Source organism: Kryptolebias marmoratus, linkage group LG3, assembly GCF_001649575.2.
Source record: "Kryptolebias marmoratus isolate JLee-2015 linkage group LG3, ASM164957v2, whole genome shotgun sequence".
NCBI classification, from domain to species: Eukaryota; Metazoa; Chordata; class Actinopteri; order Cyprinodontiformes; family Rivulidae; genus Kryptolebias; species Kryptolebias marmoratus.
In genome coordinates this window covers 11,079,682-11,098,111 of record NC_051432.1, presented here as the reverse complement: position 1 = coordinate 11,098,111, position 18,430 = coordinate 11,079,682, and the positions used below count along the sequence as shown (strand labels likewise).

General features: G+C 38.6%; 3 protein-coding genes and 1 non-coding gene across 5 annotated transcripts in view; 1 reads left to right on the top strand and 3 right to left on the bottom strand.

Annotated features, from left to right (window-relative positions):
* The window catches only part of dnaja1 (DnaJ heat shock protein family (Hsp40) member A1), an 11,859-nt gene extending 6,601 nt beyond the window's left edge, over window positions 1–5,258 (bottom strand). Inside the window, exons 1-4 of the mRNA XM_017410652.3 lie at window positions 5,112–5,258; window positions 3,594–3,746; window positions 3,321–3,513; window positions 1,542–1,646 (exon numbers count right to left, since the gene is read on the bottom strand). Of these exons, the coding sequence (XP_017266141.1) occupies window positions 1,542–1,646; window positions 3,321–3,513; window positions 3,594–3,725 (430 nt within the window). The 5' untranslated portion in view covers window positions 3,726–3,746; window positions 5,112–5,258. The remainder of the gene's footprint in view (window positions 1–1,541; window positions 1,647–3,320; window positions 3,514–3,593; window positions 3,747–5,111) is intronic.
* aptx (aprataxin) lies at window positions 5,219–9,222 on the top strand. Its single transcript, XM_017419376.3, has 7 exons — window positions 5,219–5,466; window positions 6,728–6,774; window positions 7,049–7,327; window positions 7,446–7,505; window positions 7,605–7,831; window positions 8,479–8,582; window positions 8,692–9,222. Exons 1-7 carry the CDS (start codon window positions 5,337–5,339, stop codon window positions 8,844–8,846), a joined length of 1,002 nt encoding a protein of 333 aa, XP_017274865.1. The 5' UTR covers window positions 5,219–5,336; the 3' UTR covers window positions 8,847–9,222.
* A 554-nt stretch (window positions 9,223–9,776) lies between these two features.
* trnai-aau lies at window positions 9,777–9,850 on the bottom strand. The gene has a single exon. It is a non-coding gene; the product is annotated as a tRNA-Ile (tRNA).
* A 906-nt stretch (window positions 9,851–10,756) lies between these two features.
* scpp1 (secretory calcium-binding phosphoprotein 1) lies at window positions 10,757–14,103 on the bottom strand. 2 transcript variants are annotated; one of them, XM_017437331.3, is made up of 9 exons: window positions 13,811–14,103; window positions 13,445–13,499; window positions 12,826–12,870; window positions 12,445–12,498; window positions 12,315–12,341; window positions 12,179–12,220; window positions 12,052–12,093; window positions 11,903–11,962; window positions 10,757–11,627 (listed from the first exon to the last, which is right to left on the bottom strand). In XM_017437331.3, the coding sequence occupies exons 2-9, from the start codon at window positions 13,496–13,498 to the stop codon at window positions 11,142–11,144; spliced, it is 810 nt and encodes a 269-aa protein (XP_017292820.1). In that variant the 5' UTR covers window position 13,499; window positions 13,811–14,103; the 3' UTR covers window positions 10,757–11,141. The 2 variants fall into 2 exon arrangements, with proteins under 2 accessions (XP_017292820.1, XP_017292739.1); XM_017437250.3 differs by having other exon boundaries at window positions 10,757–11,630; window positions 13,811–14,102.
* Window positions 14,104–18,430: the final 4,327 nt, after the last annotated feature.

Below are 18,430 nucleotides of genomic sequence, written 5' to 3'. Positions count from 1 at the left end.
GACAAAAATAATTTACCAACAACTTCTTACCTGTGTTTATTCCTCTGTATTATGATATTATTAGCACATTTTATTTTTAAAAGAATGATGTTTTTTTAATGAGAAATATTTGCCCCTCTAAACAATTCTGTTAATAGATAAGTCATAATTTATGGAGACACAGGGGGAACCGAATCTGATGGGGGAACGCGGCTCGACGTAACAGCAGCAACTCGAGCACATTGCTGCCCCCTATATGTCAAGAGGACAAATAACACCTTTTTTGTTCAAATTGCCAACCCGCCACAGTGGCGTGTGTTGATCAAATTCATCCGCAACTTCAAATATTTACCCGCATTTGGCCCGTGGCGGGTGCTAATTTCCACCCCTGATTGTAACTAAGCTTGCTTTTTTCCCTACTTTTTGGTGACCCTTTTTATATAAAAAAGCACAAACAATTAAATAAATCATTGATCTGAGTTGTTAGTTGCTGCAAAAAATATCCACTAATTGTGGAAAACTACTCATCTCACTGAGATTGTAACAAGCAGCTCTTATAAAATAAGTAAATAAAACTGTATGAACGCCTGGACGACCAGCCAGGTGTGGAAACATCCTTTTAAACACAGGCACAAAATAATCCAGTTTCACTGTTAAACTTGTTGAAAATAGTTACTAAGTAAGAATATAATTCTTCTAATGAGGAGAACCAAAGCATCTCAGCCCATTTCTTCCGTTTAAAAACATGAATCAGTTGCTGAACAAACATTTTCAAGGCTTTTCAGCTGTGAAGGAAGAACAGAGCTCATCGATTCTGCTCACAGTTTTTATTGTGGAAACAAAAGTTTAAACATTACTGTTTTCCCACAAACTCAAATGAAGAATCAGGAGAGTCAAAAGCTTCTTTAACTGCTTAAAAGTTTGTTGTTCTTCAGAATGAGAGACATTTAATCAACTGCACACAGATGGAAGACGTGCAAAGAAACTTGTTTGCTTACTTAAGATTAAATGTTTAAAACTAGCTATTGTTGGAAAGAAATTGTTGTATATTATTTTAGTTTATAACTCAGAAGCACACCCTGGAAGTGAACTGCAGCTTGACTGACTGGTGGAAACATACATTGTTTGGATTTATCCCCAACCTGTAAAACTAGTCTACAGGCTGAGACTGCCTGAGCTAAAAGGCCTGCCTGGAATACCAAACAATGAACTAATGAGCAGAGAATCATGACCAGAATCCATCATTCTGTTCACACGTACACCCGAGAAGAGAGAGACAGAGAGAGAGAGAGAGAGAGAGAGAGAGAGAGAGAGAGAGAGAGAGAGAGAGAGAGACAATGACACGGGAAGCAAAGCTTTGTTTACAGGTTGCGGCTTCATGGTTGTTCATAATTGTTTCCATCAATCCTACATAAACCTGCCATTATATATATCGATGAGTGGAAATCCAAACACAGCAGCCAGAACATGAATTAAAAAGGTCAGGACTGCAGTTCATGTGTAACAATCGCCTTGAAAACACAAGTACTTTGTAAGATAAATAAATAAATACGTAGACATACCTTCACATTTATCACAAATGCAGTTCTTCTGGACAGCAAGTTTTCTCGTGGCTCCGTTATAAAGATCCTCTAATGTCACTGTGATCTGATGAACAATATTCTTTCCTGCGAAGGAACAAAACATTACTGTCAGACATATTACAGATTAGTGTTTCCAGTAAAAAACATGACTTTTGTTGTTGTTGTTTTTCAAGCAATATCAACTGTTGGAAAGTTGAACAAAGAGGAAATATATTTTCAGTTTCTGTGTTTTCTCTAAAAACAAACAAACAAAAAATAGCCTGGTTGATTAGGTTCAGTGAACGCACTGATCATATATTGCATGTTTACCTCATACTGCCGTCTTACTAACATTGTTTTAGGCACACGTTGTATGACTGATCTGTGAAACCACGTCTTAGTCCTGCTGAACTTGAACCAAACGTTTACCAACCTGCCTGCTGTCCTTTTAATAAAGTTCAACAACATAGCTAATCTTTCACACTAATAATGATAACTGATAATAGTCCATCGCTTGTGACATATTCCAATAAAAACAGTTAAAATAACGGGAAGCTGAGTCGTTTATTGGTTAATTAATTAAACACAACACCAGCTTAGATAATTAACAGATCCTGGACTCATACAACACTGTTCAAAAGTTATCATTCCTGAAAAAAAAATCATGTAAACCTTTTACCTTCAGATTCTCCATTCACAAACATAACAGCACCACAAATAAGTGGTCGATTAAAAAAAATACTTAAGCCATAGTTTACATAAAATGAAAGGAAATCCCTCCCAGACCACTCTGAAGGCATCCCCGACAGCATCTTTGTCTGCCTGAGAGAAGCTGAGCGCATCAGATCTGACCTCTAGTGGGAAAAGATGAGCAATACAAAACAAAACATCAAATCAGAACGACTAAACTTCTTCAGTCTTTAATAAAAGACACTTTCAACAAATCTCAAAATACTTAAAAAAAAAAGAAATTGTAGTATATAAACTGTTAAATCGCTAAAAACAGATGTTTTCAAACATTTCTTGTGCTTGTTGCACAACTAAACCGATCGAAGAGATCGTGCAGCTACCAAACGACTACTGAAAATTCAAAATGCCAAAATTGCATTTAAAAACGTGAGACAGCACTGTATTCAGAAAGAAATAAAATGCCCTCTAAAATGAGAGTCTGACTTTACACAACCAGTAGATGAGCTCACGAGTTATATCCTCCCCTGTGTGTATAAAATTACAACTCTGATCGCAGGAGAGCTGAAGTGTTTCCAGTTTCAAAGAATAAATGCAGACCCTGCAACAAAAGCCTGTTCATTAGGAATCGCCCTGATTGTGTCACAAAATATGACGCTGCAGCTGAGTTCACGAGGATAAGAAACATTTGGACAGCACTGTTTTCGTTTGTTAGGCGATCAAATCTGATAAATATACCCTTAATTTAGAATCTGTAACATTTAGAGTGATCCAGTACATGTCTGAATACTCTTCACAAGTTTCTAAATGTCATTATGTGTTACACACTAGGTTTGTAAACCCGTCCACCCATCCCCACAGTCCTGTAAGTTTTCTACACTGAAGATGGTGTGTTGCAGAACAAATTAACTTTTACTCTCTTCATAATTAAGGTGATAGTGAAATTAAATGAAGCTCCACGAAGAGCCGCAACAATCTCCCTATCTTAAACGAACACCAAAACTTTAACCTGCCTTTGAACACACAGCTTCAGAAAAGTCTCAGAAAGCTCAACCTTCATGTCAGATGTTCAGCGTCTAACCGCAGGCCTACCTTTTCGCTCTCTGTGCATTCGACTGCCTCCACCGAAAAACAAGTCAAAGATGTCCATAGGCGAAGCGAAGCCACCACCCCCGCCGCTGCCGCCAGTTCCACCTTCCTTTATAGCCTTTTCGCCGCCGCGGTCGTATAGCTCTCGCTTCTTGGCATCTGACAACACCTCGTACGCCTGCGAGATCTGCTTGAACTTCAGAGGGAGAGGAGAAGAACGAAGCTGAAACACATCCGCGGCGGCGTTGTCATGGTTTACAATTAGGAGACTCGTACCTTCTCTCCCTCGGCGGGATTTTTGTCAGGGTGGTATTTTAAGGCCAGCTTGCGATAGGCCTTTTTCAGCTCTTCGGGAGTCGCACTGGGTTTGACACCGAGCGTGTCATAAAAACCCGTTTCCTTGACCATGTTTGACTTGAAGAGAAGACGCTGGGAAAGGAAAACAAACAAACAAACACAGAGTCAGTGTCTGAATTTCTATCTCGACGTGGGAACAAAAACACCCCAAAAACCTGATATTAAAACTGAGAAAACCCAATTTAAGATCTGCAGATGAAAAGTGACTCTCCACTAAAACTTTTCAGGAAATTTAAATGTAGTTTAGACCCTTCAACATGTTACTGTGACACAACAAAATTCAATTTAGGCAAACAATCTGTGTGCTTTCGTTTGGCAGACAGGCAAAACAAATGAAAATAAACATTTCAAACTTGAGCCCAGTGGTTTTAAATTTTGGGGATCTCTACAACGAGCTAAGAAGAAGTCGTCGATAACCCTACGCTGATGTTATAAAAGGTAATAATGAAACAGAGGGTGGGTTATGATACTTTTCACTCTGCTACAATCAAGAGTTGATGACTTCACTGTTTGTACATCTCGAAAAATAAAATCAATAGCAGCTACTTTGGGAACAAAACGTTCAAGTAAAAAACAAACAAGTAAATAAAAGATCAAGTGTTACTGCTCTTCACATCTGCGAGGTTTCACCAGAAATCTTAAGTTTCACTTCGTGACAAAAAACAAAAACCAAAGAAAAAACAAGTGAAGCTATTTCTTCTTGTTTACTTTCACTCAGCGACATGTTTCCCCACTCAGTATCTTTGTCAAGGAGGTGAGGGAAAGAAACGCCCTGGTGTGTTTTGAACGAGTGCCTGGAGATTTTTAAGTGTCCGGTTAATCAAAGTCCAAACAAACACCACTCCGGCAGCCTCCGGTTCCCACAGAACAGAAACTGAACAGGGCCTAGCTAAATCAGCTACTCGAACAGGTGTTGTGCCGAAAAACGTACCCCGGCAAAGGAAGCCCACTTGACGGCAGCAGTTCTCACTGAAAAAACAACCCAAAGGTGACAGTATCGCAATTACTTACAAATATATATATATATATATATATATATATATATACTGACATATATGTATATAGGGTGCTACCAGGTTAAATCTCCTAATTGTCGTTCCAAGCATGAAGGTAACAGATTTACAGCCACGAACTGTGAGTTTCGTGGCTGTAACTTTTGTTTTCTGGTCAGAAATGGCAAACACCTTCCCTTGAGGATACCATAAACCCACAACCAATTTGTCACTTTTGACTTTGACTCGATTTATTAACAGAGATTAGTGAAACGACTCCGCTTTTCATGACGATGGTGTTTCTGACAGCGCAGGGGGGCATTTTTCGGCACAACACCTGGTCGAACCTACAGCGACATCTAAGGCTGTTTTTTCCCAGCCTCTGCGCTGGACCTGAATAGACCGGTGTAGATAAAACATGTTTCGATAACAACTGTTTTCCAACCTTAAATGAAGACAACGATTTTCACCCTCACGACGCTCGAGCTCAAGGCGACTCTTTTCTTCTAGAACCTTCTTCTTTAGCCCGCGTGCCGCGCCGTGCCGAGCGAAACACTCCAGCCTATCGCGATGCTCCGGCGCTGTGACGTCATTTTCGGGCGACGCCACTATTAGCCACCAAGAGTTGGGACTGCTAGCTTCGTCTAGAAAAGCACCGAAAAATGATAAAATGCCAACTTGCTGGCTCATCAGCGAGGAGGGTAATCACAAACCCATTCATCTGCCTCATTTACAGACAGTTGTTGTGGGTCGAGGCCCAGAAACGACTATTAAAGACAAAAAATGCTCGAGGCATCAAGGTAACTTTTGAGCTTTGTAGTTGTGCTAACAGGTAGCTTATAATTATGTTTTATTTCTTTCCTATAATCGTGCAGTGTCCATTTTAATGGCACTGACTGTCTGACTGTAAAAAACATAAAAAATATGATTTTTTTTTGTATTTTTCAAGTCTGAATAGGTATGGGAAAAAGAAAATAAAACAAATAGAACATTTAAATGTACAAACTCACACCTCAGTTGTTATTACAGAAATAAACAAACAAACAGGCAGTACATTTCTAAAAATGAAATCCTCATATTCATGGAAACCACACATTTCTGTTTTTGGCAGCACATTTCATTGTAGTTTTGTTAGAAAGAAAAAAAACACTGTAAAACATTTCTCAAATCTGGCTAAATTTCTAAAGGTACTATATAAATACAGGCCATTTATTACAATGAATATTGCACGTATTGTATGAAAAATGCCAGTCAAAAGTGAGCCTCCAAAACATTTCCTTTGGGTTTGCAGTAAATGTTTCATCTTTTGATATGCAAATTGGCCAAACATTTAATAAATATGTGAGTACTTGGGTCTAGAAAAAGTAAGAAATTTTAAAATGGAAACTGTAACAGTCTGGTTTATAAGGTGGTATTAAGAATTCATGTTTAGTTTTCATGGCATGACACAATCTTAGATTTTTTTTTCCAAGTTATATTGGTACTTTGTGTTTTATAACCCGAAACGCAAATGTAAAATGCCTTTTTTAAACTTTGAAAACATTGTTCAAATATTTTTATTCTTTAAAGTACATTTTTTGTTAAATGAAGTAATGTAACAAACCCATCAGAATGACAGCTCGTTATACACAACATAGTTAAAATACTCAGTTACAGTGTCACTAATACGTCATACCCCTGACCTTTACTCTAAACTAGGGTGACGATAATGACGGCGGTGAATTTTGACCCAAACTGTCCTAAAAATTTGTATGATTGGGTGATTTGGAGGTTGATATGGAAATATTGATAACTGGAGTCTCATCTCAGAAATTTGTCAAAGTGACAAATATCAAGATGTACAAATTAATTTTGTGCATTAAGTTTGCCCGGTCTTTCAAAAAAAACCTGTTGTTGGTTTCTATCATGAGATGAATCTAAATAGTTTGTTTCTTCTCCTGTTTTATTATATGCATTTTGGTATTGTGAAAAAAAAACAAAAACAAACTAATAAAAATACAAAAGACACATTGTTTCCAAAGCAAACTTTAACCTGTTTAAATATTATCCCTTTCCAACCAGTTGAGCTGAGAGCTGAATGCAACAAAGGTTATGTCAAAGTTAAACAGGTAAGATACTCAAGAAAACATTAATTCATCTGTATGATAACCATTCTGAAACAATAGCATGGTTAATGTTTAAGTAACAATACACACTAAGTTCCTGAAGTCTTTATCGGTCTTGCAGTATTCACTGAATGTACTGGACACATTTTATGTGTTTAATAGATCTGTCTTCAGTGATAATTAGTCTGTGGTTCAGCTTGTTTTTAAAGTGACTTTTTAAAATCCATCTAACTGTAAACCGTTTCACAGTTTGCTGCTTTTTCTTTTGTTTCTAAAGGTGGGCTGTAATCCCACGTCTGTGGACTCTGTGGCGGTGGGTAAAGACAATGAGGTCAAGATAAAGCCTGGGCAGCTCCTTCATGTGGTCAATGAGCTTCACCCGTACACTGTGCAGTTTAAAGAAGATCCCACAGGAAGACACAGCAACGCCAAAAGGCCGAGGGATCCGACTTCGGAGGACAGAGAAAGCCAGAGAGACGCTCAGAGCACGAAAGCAGTTAAACAGACAGAAAAGGACCCTGTGTCAGTCAGTCCTGGAGGAGTCACGAAAACAAATGTAAAAGGAAAAAATATAGGAATGCATGCCTAAAATGTTGGTTTTATTGTTTATGTGCTCTTGCTTGAATCGTTAGTATTTTGCACAGAATTACTATTTTACCTGGTATCTGTTGTAGGCAAATGTTGGGCATTGGAGCCAAGGCCTGAAGGCGTCAATGCAAGACCCCAACATGCAGGTGAGAGTTTTCTCGAGACGTTTCACAGTTGCAGGGATGCTCACTCGTAGCTTGAAGAACGACATCTAAGATGACACAACACTGGCTCAAACGTTCCAGGTTCACAAAGATGACAAGGTTGTGGTAATTAAAGACAAATACCCGAAAGCTCGCTACCACTGGCTGGTCCTGCCGTGGCAGTCGGTTTCCAGTCTGAAGGCGCTTCGCGGGGAGCACTGTGACCTGCTGAAACACATGCAGCAGGTAGGCGACCGCATGGTTCAGCGGTGCCCGGACCGCGGCTCGCTAAGCTTCCGGATGGGTTACCACGCCATCCCGAGTATGAGGTAAGCAGGAACTGTACCTCACTGGTGTGTGTGTGTGTGTGGTTTTTTTTTAACATTTCTCCCAACTGTTTTCTCCTAGAAGGCAACTTTGTGTTCTCAGTCTCAAATAATTTACCTCAACTTTTTAGTGAAAATAGAAAATACATTTCACTAAAGAACATTTTCAAGTTTTTGTTTTTTTTAAGTCATAGATGATTTGAGTGACTTGACTTGAACAAGAGATTTGCTTATTCGTTATTAAAAATATTTGTGATTGATTGTACCAAAGCAGTCAAATGAAAATAGTACCGTAATAGTTATTTGTATCTTTCACACCTCTGGGTTTGTTGCCGTCCCATTTGTAAGATATAATTAAAGTGTAGCATCACTAGACTGAACTAAACTTTGGCTGTAAAACAGTAAAAGAAATAAGAGGGCTTTTTATTTTTTTAATTATTTTGAAACATCCAGTATACACAGTTTCAAATTATTCTTAACATTTTGTGGATTCTTAGTTTTACTGTCAAACACCTCCGAAGTAAGAAACGAGTCGACAATCAATTTTTCATGTGTAAAAATAATAATAAAAAAAAAAGATTGTAATGTATATAAAAGTAGAGTCGGCACTTTTTACAGAAAACTAAAGATATGTTTCCACTCTCTTCCAGTCAGCTTCATCTCCACGTGATCAGCCAGGACTTTGACTCGCCCTGTTTGAAGAACAAGAAGCACTGGAACTCCTTTACAACCGACTATTTCATAGATTCTCAGGGTAAGGGCCGTGTTTTATTGCTGTTCTTGTAAATAAAATGCACAGTTTTTACGTAGTTACCAGTTTGGAACCATTGACTGAAACACATACTTTGATTGTCTTCCCACAGATGTCATTCAGATGCTTGAAACGAGTGGACAGGTCACTGTTAAAGACGGCACCGGAGAGCTGCTGAAGCTGCCTCTCTGCTGTCATCTGTGTCGCACGGCGTTTCCCACCATCCCCGCCCTGAAGGACCACCTCCGGTCTCACTTTCGCAAATAACAATGTGACCCGAAACCACGATTCTCAGGGTCCATATGCAAAGGATTTCAAAAGTTTTGTTCCAGTTCTGTAATAAGATTTACTTGCGTTAAGAACTCCAAGTGTTTACCAGATGCACAGCAAATGTTTTGAGCTTCAGTTGAGTTTTCAGCCTGCCACTAGTCAACATTTTCCAAAAAGATCAGTGTCAGCGTGCACAGCATTCATCATGAATAGTTTGTTTGGATACTGGAACAATTTATCAAGTGTTTGTTTTATTTATTTTATTTGAACAGGTTTAGTTAATAATAAACATGCTGCACTGAAGGTGTTACAAGAACTGAATACTTTTTTGTATTATTATTATTATTCAGAATTAAAAGTTTGTTCTTATTTCTCCCGTTTTTGTCTTTTATTCTGTTGGAATAAATGTAATGGGTGTGAATTAAATGATGGTGGCTTTAATTCTAACAAATAGTTTAAAGTTATATTTTAGAACATAGATACTAAAACTATAAAACAGTCAAACAAGAGCTATATCCTAAGTAAAAACTCCCTACTAAATGTCATTAGAAACAAAAATGTTGGACCTCAAACACAATAAAATACTGCATCGAGATGAATAAAATAAACTTGTCAATGCTTATGAGGCTGAATCTGAGACACTACAAGAAGTTGTTTAAATGCATAAATGAATGTTTACTGCAGTGGTGTTCATTAGCAGGGATTTTCTTACATAATTCAGATTACAGAACCTCCTGTGCCTTCAAAATGTAGGTTTGGACATGAAGCTTTGTCTCCATCTAGTGTTCAACTTGTGTAATGATAGGGACGTGTCTATAAAACGTTTCCGTGACATATCCCGTATGAAGTAAGCATTTGTTATTATTTGCAGTGGTACTCATAATAAGAAGTAAAAACTTTTTTTTTAAAAAAACAAAAACTAGTCACTGGCCCGTACGGGGATCGAACCCGCGACCTTGGCGTTATTAGCACCACGCTCTAACCAACTGAGCTAACCGGCCTCAATTTGTGACCTCAAGACGAACATTTTGAAACCAAAATGAACCAGTTCTGTTTTATGTTCCTGTGAACATGTCCTTTTTTTAAACAAAAGTAAATCAACCAAAAACAAGCGTTATTGTTACAGTGCAGATAAGCTATTTGAAATGAAACAAATTGTACTTTTTCACAAGCAACCTGATTAAAAACCCTGGTTTACAGAGAAAACCTACAGCTCTGTTTGACCTGTAGCTTCTGATACTGACCTCTTTGTGAACTCTTCAAACTGTGAAACTCAAAATGTTTCAGAGCAATGAACATTATAATGGTTTCATGGTGTAAAGAAATGTCTTAACCATCCTGCTGCCCTCGTGTCAAAATGACCTACGGGGCCTCAGTTTTAAAACCGAGGAAGTCAATTTGACCCAAGTGCAGCAGGAGGGTGAAACCATGAAAGTCATGATGTTTTGCTGCAGAGTCTAACAAAAATGACTCATCCTCTTTGACTCAGTCATTAAAAAAAACATCCACACCATCAGCTACAAGCTCATCCCACACACTGACCTTTAAACTCTAAACCCAGGATCTGTAGAGCTTGCTGAGAAAAATACTCATAAAACTGTGCAGAGAGCAGAAGACAACCGGCAGGAGAACACTTCCTTCATTTTTCAGAAATCTGAAGCTGAAAAAACACATCTATTTGACTTATTTGTCAGTGCACTCCTAGAAAAAAAAATGAAAATGAAAACCTGGACTTGACAAAAGAGCGTCATGTCACATTGTGCTCAACTCAGTCTTTAAAATGACCATTCAAGGTAGATTCAGGAAACTCACAAGTTTGCTTGTATATCTTTGTTTTGCATATTAGAAGGTAATATGCAAACTCTAAAAAACAGACAAATGTCTGCAAATAAGTGAACAGAACAAAATTTTCTTTCAAAAATTTATTGGACAAGTTTAAAGTTTCATGAACAGGATGTCCTCTGTATTAAAATTTCCTGACTGTACAATTATAACGATGAACATGTTTAATCATTTAATAACACAAAAGCCCTGTATACAATGACTGTATCTCTCTCTCTCTCTCTCTCTCTCTCTATATATATATATATATATATATATATATATATATATATTATTTTTATATATTGTTATCAAAGCAAAGTGGAAGCTTAGGCTAAATTATGACAGTAATTTTCACACACAAGAGTCAGTGAGCTGCAGGCAGCAGGACGCTAACATTAGTGATCAGAAGTGAACACCCTTAAGTCTCCGAGCCGTTATGACAACAGGAAGCTGCACAGACTCATGACATCATCTCCTCAGTCTCAACTCCCCGTCATCCTCCTCTGGCGCCATCAGATTGTCCACTGCGAAGTGAGCGTCGTCTCCTATGCTCTGGAGGAAGTACTCGTCACTCTCGCAGCTCTGCGTGCCGTTCATGCAGTCCTTGGATCGGACCTGTTCCAGTTCGGCGCTGTCGCTGCCGTTACTGTCCTCTGTGCTCTTGCTGCTGGTGTCGGCCTCTTCGCTCTCGTGGCTCTCGCTGCTCGTGCTCTCGCTGCTGTTGCTGGCGGCTGAAACATCTGTGCTGTCGGCGCTGTCGCTGGTGGTGTCAGTGCTGTCGCTGGTGGCGTCCAGCAGCGCCTGGTTCGTGCGACTCTGAACTGTCTTGCGAGTCATTGGTTGTTTTTTGGTCAGCTCGTGGCTCAGGTCTTTTGTCTGACTGTTAACTTCTGTACTGGTGTTGTCCTCTGCGCTCAGAGCTTTGTCAACACCGTGGAACACGCTCATCCAATTCTGCTGCAGCAATAAAAAAGAAAAAGAGCAAAGTGTTACCCAACTTTATCTTTAGCAGAAGCATAGTCAGGGGTGCCGCCAGAACGTTTTCAAAGGGGTGGTAAACCAAAACTAAGATCCATGACTGAATTTCAGGAGTTTTATTATACGGCTGTTTGAAAAATGCTGCATTGTTTTTATGGAACTGAGGGGCTATTGCCCCCCCTGGCTCCCCTTTGGTGGCGCCCCTGAGCATACGTAACATATCGAGCAAGAGTTCAAAACGTTTGCGCCACCTTTCGAACATTTTCCTCGCTGCCCATGCTGTCATCCTTGGTTTCAGGCATGGAGTCCATCTGAACAAAGATGGGGAACAATATGAGCCAAGGAACTATAACCAGCAATAATTCCTGCATTCAAATGTTTGAGTTTAAATTCCTCTTACCCCAGTATCCTCATCTGATTGACTGTCACTCTCCTCTGAAGTCTATTTGTAAAGAAACAAAGGATCAGGAAAGTATAAGAAAGACAGCACGCAGTATAATGTGAATGTGACTGATGAAACAACAGACCTTGTCTTCTGAAGTAGATTCTAAAGATTCAGACTCTGAACTCTAGACAGAAAAAAAACAACAACCAAATTTTAGCACAAAATTAGGTTGTTTCCATCTTTGCGCTCTAAATGTTTGAACACTAAAACTGACTCACTTGATTTGAGATGTTTTCCTCAGAGCTCTGCATCACGAGGAGAAAAAATTATGGAAGTTTAAGATTTATATTTATATTAAAAAATGAGCATGCAGTGATATAATCTAATATATAGCGAAATAAATCTTACATGAATCTCTGAGGTGTTGTTTTCCTCTGATTCTGAAACAGACAAACTTTCAGTCTGGAAAAGAAAAGGAAAACGTTAAGCAAACAGCCGAGCAGATTTAATTACATCCTATGCCGGCACCATAAACAAGCAACACATTCACTTAAGACCCACTCATGTCAAGTCTGGCTCGGGCGAAACTATTGCTGCATAAATGGGTGCAGACAGACAATCGATGCTGCAAACAATAGTTTTCTGCTGTGGGAATTGTCTGGAGCTCTGAACCGCACCCAGCGTGAACTCCGCGTCCCCTCGTATCAGCTTCTGTGTGGTCCTGATCCGACGCTAGCACTGTGAGGAGGAAATTTGCAAGAAGATGTGCACATTTCTGATGTCACTTACTGAGTTCGAGTCAAGATCACTTGATTCCAAGACATCGTGGAAAATCTGTCAGAATGAAACAGAGACCACGATCATCAGAAGAAAACAACATCCTGACAAGAATACGATCACTGGGAATAAATGTTGTTTAATTTATCATACATTTTACAGTAATCACAGGAAAGCTTTCATACCTATTTTGTTTACTTTTGCACCTAAAATAACTTAGACACTGTAGCTTATGTTCAAAATATAAAAAATAAACTGAATTGTAGGAGTGTTTAAAGTGTTTTGAGTAAGAGGTTGTTAAAAATCACTCCCAGCAGAAATATCATAATATTTCAGCCAGAACAAACAGGTGATGTAAAACATACAGCACGGTAAAGATTTATAAATTAGTATTCGCATGAATGGCTATGAAATGTTTAAGACCTGAGTTGTTTTAAGATCCACAGACCCCCAATCTAAAAGATCTGAACTATCCCTTTAAACTCATTTGCTTTTTCTGAATATAGAAGCAGCTGAAGTATTCTGTGAAAACATCCTAAAGCAGAAATGATATATGCCATTAAAATCATCTGTTTATTTGTCTTAACAGCTTGTTTTATTTTTTTATTATTTTAAAGTGTTTCATTCTTACCGGGTTGGCCAAAGCTGCTCCAATCAGGCAAAAAGTTATAATAATGGCCTTCATTCTGTAACAGAAATTATTGCTGTGATTAATTTAACCTACGTCAACTGATCAGTGGTAAGCGTAACATAAACGGCTTGAATAAAAATAATAAAATAAAGTAAATCAGTGTGAATGAATAGTTACAAATGTTTTCACTCAGAAACTAAATTGCATGTGAACTCAGAAAAAAAAAAAAAGTCTTTCTGCACTTGAACTACTTGAGGACAACGCAAACACGATAAATCCTGCTTAACAAATTGATACTGCAGTTACCAAATTAAACCAAAAAAAAAAAGGTTACAGAGATATGGCTATCTGCGCACGATGACTTACGTTTCGCTCCCTCAGGTTCAGAGCCCGTGCAGAAGATGTAGACAGCAGTCCTCTATGTAAGAGCAGCAAGGAGAATCCAGAGCCTAGTCTGAGCTACTGTATGTGCCACAGCTGGTGGTTGCAGCTCTGCATGTGGATATGCTACACAACACTCCAACCACCACCGTATATATGTAACCTCATTTAGGATGATTGCATCACTTCCTTCCGGACGTCTCCCTCTGCCCGACACACGAAGGTGTATTTGTCCCAGAAAGTGAGTTAAAAACAAACTGGCACGATGATGACAGTAGGCACAAGCAAAACACACAAACACACACACACACACACTGTTTCATTCAGTCTCACATAAATTTCCTCCACCCCCTCTCAAGTCTTCAGAGAAACATAGTTTAGACTGCTAAACCATAGGTTTGTGGCCTGTTAAAAAAAAAAAAAGTCACCCACTCAGAGAGGAAAAAAGAGAGCCAGGCAGGTCAGAGCAGCTCAGGCTTGTTTCCGGTGGCGTTGGTGTTTTTATTTTTCTTTCTGGATGATGTTTTAATTGTAATGGCCTAACAAAAAAGCAGAACAAACAGGTAGTTTAAGGGCTTCTGTACTTTAGGAAAAAGTATGATCTTCTAAAATCAAATGCAAAATTCAAGACGAGTTATAACAACAACTTCACTTACAATAAAGCAATAAGTTATGATATTTTAAAGTGGGGTTCTGTGGAAATGTTCTGAACACTCAATATTTTATCTGTTTTAGATAGCTCTTTGAATTATATCCGTTTTAGAGAAGAAAAAAAAAGAGTTTAATTTGGACTGGACTGATGAGCTAATGGTTAGTCTGAGTGTGGCCAGGATCAAAATGAATTGCTGCTGTCTTAAAACAACTCCAGTCTAAAAAAGCTTCATAGCTGTTCATAGAAACATTATTTAAAAACTTGTATATTGCTTTCAGTTTTACATTACACGGCTATTTAAACAGAATTCTTTGGATATTTGCAAGTGGTAACCACAATGACAGAAGCTACTTGTAACACTTCCCGTGCAACCTGGGAGAGAGGGAGGGGGGACTTCTGGCAAACATTTCACAATATTTCTCTCATTATCACCATATACAGTCGTGTGTCAGTGACAGGATTAATAAACAGCATTCACTAGAACCACTAGGGATGCAACGAGACCTCGTGGCTGGAATCTTGCAGGACTAAGGGGCTGTTTGTACGACGCTGTTTCTGAGTGAAGCAGTAGATTTTCTGCTGCGGTTCAGCCTTTTTATGTTCATGACAGCAGCGCTCGTTTCCACTGAACCCAGGTCTCAGAGTGGAGATTTTCAGGGGACCCCCACATTGGTGTGAAATGGCATGTGCACCACATACAGGTGCGGCCAGTAGCTGTTCTGCGCACGCACGAGTACATCAACAGCACTAACAATGATGGAGAGCTCTGTTTGTTTGTGCTGCTCATCCTTTTCAACAAGTAGCAGCAACCCCACCTCACTGTCGGTCCAATCAAATGTTTGTGTATTCACCATTTTGACTGGAACTGTTTACATGCTCCAGACTGCAATGTGCGCCTCGTTAAAAGCTCAGCATCAACCTTGCCAGATATGCGATAATTACCGTTTTTATAACAGTTTTGGGTGAAGTCCCACCTCCTTTTCTGTGCAACATGTTCACCAATCAAAACACACAACTAACCTTACAACTTTGCCCCTCCCAAAAAGCACACCTCACTCAGCACAAATGATAGTTTGGGTCAAAATACAATCATTTTGAAGCAACAGTGTGATAGTTCGTTAAAAATGTCTTGTGAACTAAAACTTTAATGGTTAAATTATTGCTAAAGATATTGACGTGGCTTTATATCATTTATGTAGCAGCAGTTTAAACAGCCGTGTTGAGCACAAGGATGGTGCTGTCCCCTCACTCAAGAAGTGTTGTAAGCACAGCTTTCCCCGCTTTTCTGCAGCCTCTGCAGCGACATGCTGAGAGGATAAGTCTCTGTTGTGCATTTATTTAAAACAGAACAGACCTAATGACAAGTTCACACTGTAATTTGTCAACTTTGAAGCGGAGAAAAAAATTTTTTAGCCTCTTGTTTGACTTGGGATGAAAACAAGTTGATCAAACTTTGAGGTGGAGGTGAAAAAGAAAAAGACTGTTAAGGTTACTAAATCCTCCCATCCGCCCTTCACGCAAGCTCTTTGATCACCTCTGTGCACATCAGTGTGAGCAACACTTCTCTGTGATATAAAATAATATATATGTATATATAAAAAACTGCAAAGGAGTTTCACTCTAATGTCCACTTCAGTCCTGAGAGATTCCTGGACTCAGACTAGGAGACAAACTCCTCTGTAGTTTTTACAGCTACAGATTCTGCCTAAATTTATCTTACTTATATTATCTTTTTGCATTCTGTTCTGTAATTTTAAGGTGAAATGTTTGCAGCTATTGCAATTTTCTTTTTTTTTTTAGCTGTTTTAATGACCTGTAGAAAACTGTTTTTATAAGAAACCAGTAAAATAAAAGTAATAAAAAATGGAAGACAAGGAACGAGTAGAAGCCTTTTAAACAAAAAATCAGTAAACTTTGTTTGAAAATTTTACTTTTCCTGTATGAATATTTTGACATAAGACATCTGGAAAACATGGCAAATTTATATATTTTTTAAACTAAAACCTTCAATAAAAGTTTGGCTTTAGATCAATTTTTAAAAATTTGGGCCGCTGTGCGAATGAGTGACCCTTTCTAGGGTCTGAAAAGACTCACGAGAAATCAGAGAGCAAGTCAGCTAAGTTTGTGGCAAAAAGCTTCTTTCTTAAAAATATTGTTAAAATCTTGTCTCATTCCTGTGAGCCTTGTATCTCCTGCTGTCTTGTGACCTAAGTGTCTTGTTACTCCCCATAAGAACTACCATAAAGCATTTAAAGCTGGAGTTGTTTAAAATGTCAGCAATCCACTTTGGTCCTGGCCTCATTTGTACAGCATGATGACCAAACTAGGACTGGACAGTATAGAAAGCCTTAAATAAAAACATCTATATTGCACCCTCCCCACACACACCCGATGCTCATAATTGCTTCCTGGATATCCTTATATGGTCAGGCTCAAAATAAGATTACAGAAGTCCTTGTTTCTCCCCACGCTGGGTTTCTACTGAGCAAACAAAACCTGCAATTAGCCTGGATGTTCAGCAGTCTGGGAGTTGGCCACCAAAACCACAGGGCAGGAGTTGGGAGAGGATGATTGATGCTTGTTGTGGCACACAGACAGTCAAAATATTTGTTCACTCTGATGTAACTTAAGTCTTAATGTTGTAGCTACACACCTCATCCATTTGTGTTAATAACACAACTGAATACTTGTTAAATTTATTAAAAAGTAAAAAATAAACATGCCACTTCTGATTAGTATAACTCGCCTTCTCTTACATCTGAAGGGTTTTTCTGTATGGCCTCACACATCCCCACAGACTTAAGTGGGCAATTTTTAAAGCTATAAAGTAAACTAAGGCAAAGGCTGAATACTGTGATGCTAGAGGTCAAACAGGAGAGCCTTACGTTAACAAATAACCAGATCCTAAAAGTCCTGTTTTTGTATTTTTATTACCTGCTGCCAAAGATGATGATGTTCTTGCCTGTGCGTGCATACTTGTCTGTAGTGTTAGCAAAATATCTCATACACGGTTTTAACAAAACTTTCAGCATTTTATGTCACGAACCACTGGTGAATTTTTAATGAATTTCTCAGAAAGTAGTGATGGACATCTACAGGTGATTCACTTCTGTGTTTTACTCAGGTTAAGTTAGCCGACACAGCTAAATCATCAGTCAATTTGACTAATATTGAGCTAAATTCAGTGTGGTAGTAGCTGAGAGTCATTACAAAACACAGGGGAATTTTGTCCCAGTTAAGTCTGACATGTCTCAAAAAGTTATTTCACAACCTTTATAACTGGACCCATCAAAGAGTCTGCACTTATCAAGACAAAAATAAAAACTCAAATTGAAAACATTACTAAAAAATGTTCTGTATAGCTTAACTTAAGTGTATTATTCACTTCATTTTGTAATACTATTTGTCAATTGGTTAAAGCCAGCAAGATGAAACTTTGGAGTCACTTATGTTAACGTTTTATAGAGTAAACTGTTAATTGCTTTTGAATGTATAAACAACATTAATTTCGTATCAAAAAATGTTATACAAATATAAAGACTTGCAAAAACTAAACAGAACAAAATCCAAACGAGGCGAGACGAGACAAGGAAGGACAAGGAGCGAGACAACAAGCACTGAGGGACAAGAAGCAGCAACAGGGAACTAGAGACAATGAGCCAGCGAGTGAGTGGAGGGGATGGCCGGGTTTTAAACATAGGGTAATTAGGGGAAGTGGGCACAGGTGAGTGTTTACAACAAGCAACAGGTGAAGAAAATCCTGACACAATGTGGGAAGTTCAGCACCCAAATGCAGGGACAGATTGTGAAGCAGATGATAAAGAAAGAAAAATAAAAATTTAAGTTATAGGTTGTGAAGTTGCAGGGATCCAGGGGACAAAATCTAAATCAGTCAAGTGCAGAAAAATGATGTACACACACAGATAACATGACTGAGGCAATAGTGACAAGGA